General features: G+C 38.8%; 1 protein-coding gene across 3 annotated transcripts in view; it reads left to right on the top strand.

The window, feature by feature from the left end:
- Positions 1 to 9,353, top strand: part of KIF24 (kinesin family member 24) — a 33,449-nt gene that overhangs the window by 4,595 nt on the left and 19,501 nt on the right. For 2 of the 3 annotated variants that reach the window (XM_010728354.3, XM_010728353.3), the window contains 3 exons: positions 1,544 to 2,174; positions 5,963 to 6,152; positions 7,917 to 8,014. In XM_010728354.3, coding sequence (XP_010726656.1) covers positions 1,558 to 2,174; positions 5,963 to 6,152; positions 7,917 to 8,014 — 905 coding nt within the window. In that variant the 5' untranslated portion in view covers positions 1,544 to 1,557. Of the gene's footprint in view, positions 1 to 221; positions 1,268 to 1,543; positions 2,175 to 5,962; positions 6,153 to 7,916; positions 8,015 to 9,353 lie in introns of those variants that run through there. The other variant, XM_010728355.3, reaches the window with a different exon arrangement.

Below are 9,353 nucleotides of genomic sequence, written 5' to 3'. Positions count from 1 at the left end.
TGTGAAGCGTCTCCCATTCCCCCTTCCTTTTTTTCCCCTTAAAACTGTCATTCAAATAGAGGTTAACAGAGAAATAGATCTCTGTTATTTGGCCACTCTGTTTATACTTAACCTAAACTAAGCACATATAAAGTTTTAAGTAAAATCTAGGATACAAAAATGAGAATAGACAAAGCTGCTGAATTGTTTTAATCTTTAACAGGCTGGTATCTCACTTTTGTGTTATAGTTGCTCATTTCATGAAAGAAAAGAGGTTTCCCATGGTAGTGCTGTTGCAGCTTTTGTATTTGGAACTTATGTGAGATAGGAGCTTTTCAAAGATATGACTCCCCTTGAAATGAAGTCTGAAACTTCTTTGGTAATTTTATCTACTAGAGAATGTGGAAAATTGTGAGTGTCTGTAAAAAACTTTGTATTTGTCACTGTTAGAATCTACAATCTTTAGGCTTGCTGTCCTCTCTGTCAGTTTTAATTTCCCCCTACAAGAATCCAATAATCTGGACAGTGACTCTGGCTTTACCTCAAGATTCAGAGTCACATAGCATGTGTATTAAATAAGTCCACCTCCACATGATTGTTCTGTCTTGAAGCTTGTTGCTTCTGAGTTAGAGAGAAAAAGACTTAATCTTGGACAGCTTGGTTTTGTTGAATGTTACTGGAACTTGCTAACATGAGAAAGACTTGTACATGCTAAGATCTTAGACTCAACAAAAGAGAAAGAAAGCAGCGAGGAACAGATAGTGGAAGTGCTATTCTTTTCCCTTTTTATGCAACAAATAAAAAGGGAATGGATGCAGACAGCTGCACAATGTATTGCTAGGGAGCTGATGGTTTTTTGGCATACCTTTCAGTGATGCCTGTTGCTTTTTTGGGTTTCCCAAGAATGCAGCTATGGCATTCCAGTAACATTTATAGATTTAGAGAAATTCTGTGTTTCAGATTTCACATAATATTTTGCCTATTCTGTCCAAAATACCCAGAAATGCTCACAAGATTAATGACTTCCAAAAGAAAGTTACACAACAAAACTGTAACTTCATAGTAGCTAATCAGTAAGTCTTCATTTATCAACTTGAGGTGAGGACAAATGCAGTTTTTTCTCCTTTGGTTACTTAACCAGTGATAGCTGAACCACATTACACCACATGCGCTGATATTAAATTGAGTATCTAAAATTAGGCATTTTACATACTGTAGCTTGAGGACAGGGTTTCAGTAGCTCTGGCATTCACCAAGTAGGCATCAGGCGTATAGGAACTTTGCAGCAGTAAGTAACACTGCACTATGCATTTCCTACCCATTATTGTATATTGGTATAATTTTAAAATACATTTTCAGAGGTAAAATATTTGCTTCGTATTTAGTTTTAGTATTGCCATATTCCACAGTGTTTGGCAGACCAAAATATAGTGACTAGCAGCAGAACAATCTTCTAGCCTAACTTGAGGTAATGTTATATGCAGAAATGTTTTCTCTCTTCATTAATGTCTTTGCCAGGATGTTTCATATAACTTGAGTATTTGTCTTGTTTGATTTCTTGTAGGCTTGATCTTGAAGATGGCATCTTGCCTTTATGAATGTCTTTGTGAGGCAGAGCTTGAAAAATATTATCCTCATTTTGCTGCCTTTGGTCTGCAGAAGATTGATGAGCTTGCCAAGATTTCCATGAAAGATTATACCAAACTGGGGGTTCATGACATGAATGATCGCAAACGACTCTTTCAGCTCATTAGAATAATCAAAATTATGCAAGAAGAAGAAGCTGTAAGAGACTTAAGCAAGCAGGATTTTCAACCAAGTGGCCTTTTCATTCAACCTCAGGTGACCAGACCAGGTCCCCGCAGACAGCTGCGTTTTGAGTCCTTCCTCGAGGAGAACAATGGCACAATTAAAGAGTCAGAATCAGAGTCATATGGTTCATCTGATTTCATTGCCAAGGAAGAGAAGAATAGTCTCGTGGACATGCTTGGACGCATTCAACCACATGATTCAGACCTGACCAGATTAACTGTAAGAGATGTAAATAGTGCTGGAATATACACAAAAACTGAACTGAACTGTGCAGCAATTTCTGATGATATTGTTCCTCTCCTGGGGGATTCTGAAACTCCCATCATACAGAGAGTAACTCATATTTCAGGGTATAATTATGGACTACCTCATTCCTATATCAGGTAATGATCAGGTACCTTTGTTTTACATTATTTCAAGTAATTAATTCCTCTCTAGGGAGTTTGTCTTCCTGACTTCCAAACAAGTAATACTAACACTACAGAATTTGTACAGAGCAATATAAAATATAGAAAAGAGGGATATTAATAAGCACGTAAGAGTCTCCAAGTCTGTTAGAAGGAATCAGTTGAATTCACCAGCTGCTACTCACCAAGACTGTCTAAGAATAATCTTCATTATCCTTCAGGATGTAAGGTTTTTTTCTCTTGGTGTTTTGACAAGTCGTCTTTTCTTTTCCCCCCCACAGGACAATTTTGCAAAACTCCGTTTTTCCAAAATAATATGTTTCCTCTTAGTAAGTTTGTCCAGTTTTTCCCAGTATAAATGATGCATGCTGTGATAGCTCTAATTGTTTATAAATAAGTTTCTGAATTGGAGCTTTAAAAAGAAACAATGAATATAATTGGAGCACAATAGACATGCTGGTGAGAGGCATGCTTTGCAGCTGCTCCTTGAAAGTTGATCTGTAGCATTCATACATTTCCCAGTGTTTGCTAACAGAGGCTACAGCTATCTTGAATCCTTGGTAAATTATCCTGGAAACATATTTAAAGCACAAAATAGCTTTTGTTGGCTTACTCTCAGGCACAGTCTAAATTGATTGCCCAAGTCAAAAACTGGAATCTAAAAAAGTCTGAATAAGCTGGCGCTATATTTTAAAACATTCAAACTTGGTAGATGTCACCCAGGTTTGATTATTTAGAAGCCCAGAGACATACTATGTGTGCTATTCAGCGCACCCTCAGGCTTCTGCTTGCAACCTGGCTGGGATCCAGGCACTGGCTGTTTCTGCAGCTAGCCTCCTGAAGATCCTGGTTTGGCAAACAGAGAATGTGCCTCCCTGCAGATGTGCTGCCAGAATATGGTTTCTGCAATGCAGCTGTGGCAGGCTTTTTCTGTAGCAATGAAGAAATTGCCAGGTTTATTACAGTGCTTACGTTGGAAATGATAACTTTGTGCAGAAGTTCCCAGATTCAGGAAGCATACAAGTAGTAGTTCATGAGCTTCTTCAAAAAGGATGTCTATTCAGTAAGAAGTAGTCGCTGATGTAGAGATGATTACTGTATCCATTGTGTACAGAAAATGTGCTGATGAACTCATGCTGAGTGATGCAGTGTGCAAGAGCTTGGAGTTATGGGTCTGGCTTGTGGAAGTGCAATAGAAAGAAGGTGGGAGTGGGAGCATGGAGTTCTCTACATCTGTAAAGATTTGCATACATTAGGAAGGTGAGAGGCAGCTGTATGAGGCTGAAGCTTGGTCTGCGAAGGCGACAGATATGTGGACAGGGTGTTGGTTACAACTTCTCTGGAATGTGCACACAGCTGGAAGAGATAGATGCTGTTTCCACAGTGGTTAAGCAATAAGGTAGTAAGAAAAGTTTCTTCCTCTTAACTGGAAGGAAGTAATTCCTTCCATTCCCACCTTCCAAAGGTGTGTGCTAACCTCCTAAATGTATCAGCCATCGTAGTGTTTTCTCTGTCTTCTCTGGAAGCTGAGCCACAGAGCAACAGAGAGAGCAGGATTCATAGTGCTAGCAAGTAAGACATGATAAAAATGTAAGTTCTAATGGTTCAGCTAAAGAAGTCCAAGGTTTTCAATCCCATGATACAGCCATGATCTCAATTGTCTTTCTTCTCTTTTTCTTTTTTTCTTAAGCACATTCTTCTCTGACTAGTAGTTGAAGCTCATCTTGTGGGCTTTCTATATCTTCTTTGACATGCCTGAGTTTCTTTCTCCTGCTTTGACCAGAGTGCATATTCTGCATTCCAGGCCTGGGGCCAGTCTGCTGATTCTTGGTTATCTGATTCCTGCTTTACAAGTGCCCAGCTCCTTCACTGAATCAATTCCCGTGTCACCTTGTGATTTAACCACTCTGAAGGCTAATCTAGTATCATCTGTAAAAAAAAAAGTCAGAAATGATTTTGAATGGCAGAAAGATAAAGAGCTCTTATAATATGCTTAACTGTATTTTCCACTTGCCTAATGGCAGGCTTGATCTTGATTGTAGCAAAGAGGACACAGTTGTTCTTCTGAGCTATTGTTTAATCAGGTTTCTAATGATCTCTTTTGAGATTCTTTTTTTTGTAATGATTTTTTTTTAAGTTGTAAAATGCAATTTCTATTTAAGAAACGTGAACAGAAACTTGAGGTCCGGTATATAAAATTGTGTTCTGTTCCCATACAAAATGCACTCAATTAAATATGCCTCATAGAAGGAGTCTATGCTTATACTCTTAAAAACAGATCCTCCAAGCTTTCATGGTTACCATTCTCCATATCTTATTATCAGTCCTTTCCCTTTCAAGCTTTTAGGAAGAAGGAAGTCTCCTTCTTTACGTCACCAAATTCAGCCTCTGATCATTTGATTGAACAAACTTCAGAGCCTCTGATCATTGATGGACAACAGCTGTTGCCCAGGGATATCCATAAGCTCACACTAAATTTTGAAGCATTTTATTTCAAGTGGTCATGGCCTTTCTTTTCAGGGGAGAGAATTTTCCATCTAAATATAGGGCTTGATCCTGGTCTGCATAGGAAAGCTGTACCAAAATTAATGGGATTCCAGTCACAATAAAGATTGCTTGTGAGTAATCTTTGAAGACCATATCTTAAGATTTATATTTCTGATTTACATGCTTCTTGGAAATTGTGCAAGGCAACAGGAATGATGATACTACAAGCTTATAGCTGCAATTAGATATTGAGTAACTTGTACTCTTGCTGTGTTTTTTGTTTTAATTTAACAGGCAGCTAATATATGTTAGTTTTGAATTGCTACATTAAAAGATTTTGGAAAAGCATTTGGGTAGCATGGCAGAAATACTGTTTTTGAGCAACTTGACCCTCAGTTGAAATTATCTTTTTCTAGTAAGTAGATGTTCTGGTCCAGGCTGAAAATCAAAACTCACTTGTCTGAAGACGCCTTGAAAAAGTCTTAAGTCAGATTGACTACATTTTGGTTGAATTCAGGCATATTCCATATGCTGCATTGCAAAATGATTTCAGCAGCAGATTAATCAGTGAAACACTAAATGACTTCATGGTCCTAAGGTGTCTTGAAGGGATCTAAAATGGACTTGTTGAAACACAAGAGCATAACTTTGCCATGGTTTGAAGCTGCATATTTTTTATGATTAAAAAAAAAAGAAAACGACATAAGACCAAAGAGGAAATAATGAAGAGATGTTTCAAATTGACTTTCAGCTTAGTAAGAGCTTGGTGACACTGTCTTGTTTCCTAATTTACGTCATATACTTGTAACCTGTTTGACAGCCTAAAAAGGAGCGAAAGTAATTATAAGAGGAAAAGCAACTAAATATGGTATTGTTTTCTTCCAAGATCTGATCATACTTTATCTATAATTAAATGACTATGCATGACTGCAAATAATTTCAGCAAAATTAAATTTCATTAAGTTAATTTGTATGTTATGCCAACTTGAATCATAAGTTTGTGGGCACCTGAAAATATGCCAGTCCAGCAACAAGCTCAGGAATGCAGCTGTATAAGCACAACTGTTTTTAAACAGAAATGCACAAGTGGTATTACACTATTTAGCAAAAAAAACAAAAAACAAAAAACAGCAGAAACACCACCTCAAAACAATGAGAGACTTCCTGATAAACATTTAAAGACATAAGCTTCTATCTGATAAACAAACCAACTTAGTTCATGTTTTAGGTTTTCTAGTTATCTGATTTCAAAATGCAAACTTACAATATTGTTGTAGATCCAGTACTTCTGAGAAAGAGACTCCGTGGACAGAGAGTGAAAAAATCAGAGTGTGTGTCCGAAAACGTCCTCTGGGCCAAAGAGAGGAGAGACGTGGAGAGGTTAATATCATCACAGTGAAAGATAAAGAGACCTTACTTCTTCATGAGAAGAAAGAGGCAGTTGATCTCACCCAATATATTTTACAGGTAACTTGCTCTGCTTGCACTTTGCATTTATGGGCCACTTACTTGCATGTTGGGTTAAAGTAAACTGGACTTGGAATTTCAGTAGGAAACAGAAAAGGGCTGTCTGCATTTCTTGCACTGGAATAGATGGTGGGCTTTTCTGTCTGCTCAGCATTGCTTCTGATTTATCCCAGTCTGTGGCAGAAAATCTGAGCCCAGAATTTTAAGCCTTCAAAAGCATGCCTCTTGCAGCTTTCTTTGCATGTGGCAAAATAAAACACTCTGCTACATGCTGTTGCTGCAAGAGAATTGCCTGCTGCTGAGTCTGCTCCAGGGTACTTCAATGAGGAGTTCCCTTTTTGCTATTTCAGCATTGCAGTTCTGATTCAATGAATCACATATTCCCTCATCCCCTCCCTCCCTTTGTTCTCAAATGCTTTTAAAAATTTATTTCTTCTTTGGTCTTTGTTTCTAAATCCCAAACACCTTGTGCTGTTGTGGTTCAGATTCTCACTTTTGACTGACAGCACCAGGAACAGAGCTGATTTCTAGAGAGCAGCAAGCCATACTCACTCCACTGGGTGTTATTTTTGCAGCTTGGGTCCGGTGAACAACTGTCCAGAGTAAAAATCAGTTTGCAGCTCTCTCAGATTCATGTACCACCTTTTATGGCGCAACATGCAGCGATTCCATCCCACTCCCTCAGTCTGACTGGGTGTAATTGACATTTATTCAGTGCTTATCACTTTAGTGTCTCAGTGCTGAAATAACCACAGATTAATTTTGTTCTGTCAGTACTAACGTGAAATTTTGCCATAGATCAGTATAGTCTGAACTAAAGTATGCTATGGCAAAGGCTATTCTGTTCTATAGGACCCAGGAGAACTTCCCTGCTTCCGAATCTTCCAAATCTTCCAAATCTGGCTTCTCATTCTACCTCCATCTCTGGCTCTTGTGGATGGGAAACAAAGGAGTGCAGACCAAATGAGAAGTGGGGTATACTCCAGCTCCACAGTAAGGGGAGCCAAACTAAAGCCCCATCACAGAGCTTACTGTGAGCTGAGTGCTGCTGCAGGAACTTCCTGGTTTAATCTGCTTGTCTGCTAGTCTGGCTGGTTTGTTCATCATGGAAAAGATTGTCATACCAAGATGCCTACTACCTTAATTTACATTGCAGTATGTCATTAGACTGCAATGTTAAACTCAAGTTCATGGAGTCTTTCTTGACAATGTCTTTGTGGCTGTCCTTGCAAACACCATTCTTAGCCTTGGAGAATCCCATAGTGAACGCAGTTGCAGTCTTTCTAGAGACCCCACTTCTTTGGGTCAGACCTGGAGCATGGGAAGGTGGGCTTTTCTTGCCTTCCTCTAAGATAATATGCTCCAGATTTACTTTGGAATAGCTTCTGAGGACTAATTTTTGAGTTCTTTTTAATGTTCTACTTTTACTGTGTATCAGTAGATTTTATTCATTTCAGGAATCAATCAGGGTTTCCTTTAATTTTTTCCTTTTTTTCTTTCAACTTTTATTTTATTTTATTTGCTTTTTTCTGACAGAAGGCTACCGCATGTTCTGCTTTTCCTTTCCTACCCTTAGTCTCTTGATTAGTTATGATGTTCTACATGTGTCATGCTGCATGCTAAATGTCCTACATCACTTTGGACCTGATCCAAAGCCATATGAAGTCACTGGGAAAACTTTTGTTATTTAAATTTGCCTTTGCATGTGGGTGAAGGGGAATGAAACACGTTCATTTTCATGTAAAGATCATATTTATTTTTCAGCATGTTTTTTACTTTGATGAAGTCTTTGGGGAGTCATGTACCAATCAAGATGTGTATATGAAGACAGCTCATCCTCTGATTCAGCATATTTTTAGCGGGTAGGGCATCTGTGCTTTCATTTGTTATTTTTCCACCTTTATGTTTTCCAGTTTCATATACCGCTTTCATTTTCCTTTTACTGTTTGCATATTTTTAAAAATGCATTCATCTAACCTTTTCTACATACCATCCCCCTTTTAGGATGTCTTTGTGACTGTATGCTCCAAACTCTGTAAGGCCTCATCTTTCTCAATCTGATGAGGAATAATACAACCTCTTTGCATGCATCAGTATGGGTTAGGGGCTGGCCTGCTGAAAACAAGCTCTGCAGTGGAGGACCTGGGTGTCCTGAAGGCCAACAGGTTGACCATGAGCCAGCAGTGTGCCCTTGTGGCCAAGAAGACCAGTGGTATTCTGGGGTGCATTAAAAAGAGCATCGCCAGCAAGTCGAGGGAGGTGATCCTCTTCTACTCTGCTCTGGTGAGGCCACATCTGGCGCAATGTGGGAATTCTGGAGTTCTGGGCTCCCCAGTTCAAGAAAGACAGGCAACTACTGCAGAGAGTCCTGTGGAGGGCCATAGAGATGGCTGTGGTACTGGAGCATCTCCCGTCCGAGGTACAGCTGAGAAACCTGGGGCAGTTCAGCCTCGAGAAGACTGAGGGGGGAATTCATCAGTGATTACAAATATCTGGGGGGCAGGAGTAACATGGATGGGCTGGGCTGGTTTTTGTGAGGCCCAGTGGTATGGCAAGGGGCAATGAGCAGAAACTAGAACATAGGAAGTTCCGTATGAATATGAGGAAAAACTTCTTTACTGTTAGAGTGGCAGAGCACAGAAACGGGCTGCCCAGAGAGGTTGTGGAAGTCTCCTTCCCTGGAGATATTCAAAACTCACCTGGTTGCTTTCCTTTGTGACCTATTGTAGGGAACCTGCTTTAACAGAGGGTAAGGCTGAAGGATCTCTAGAGGTCTCTTCTATACCCTACAATTCTGTGCTTCTTTGTGACTTTTTCATGAGACTGCTGTGGGATATTTTTGTATGTATCAGTACGTTTTACAGAGCAATAGAAATGTATTAATAACTTTGCAATCTATTTTGATTTTATGGATAATAGAATAGAAATTATTAATTACCTTGTAATTAATTTTGAATGAATTTATTTTGTTTTTATTTATATATTTTTTTAGACAATTACATACTTTTACATACTTCCTGATTGGGAAATTCATGCGTGATCTTCTTTTCTTGCAAAGTAACAAACTTAAATATAATTACATTTTTGAATCTTTGAAGGAAAGGATTGCGTAACAAAATGGAGCATTCCAGTCCTGAAAATCTCTGACTATCATCAGTAGAAACAGTGTCACATTCTTGAGAAAGAGAAGTAAAAAAGGAA

This window comes from Meleagris gallopavo, unplaced genomic scaffold (assembly GCF_000146605.3).
Source record: "Meleagris gallopavo isolate NT-WF06-2002-E0010 breed Aviagen turkey brand Nicholas breeding stock unplaced genomic scaffold, Turkey_5.1 ChrUn_random_7180001957424, whole genome shotgun sequence".
NCBI lineage: Eukaryota > Metazoa > Chordata > Aves > Galliformes > Phasianidae > Meleagris > Meleagris gallopavo.
This window is presented reverse-complemented; position numbering and strand designations above follow the sequence as displayed.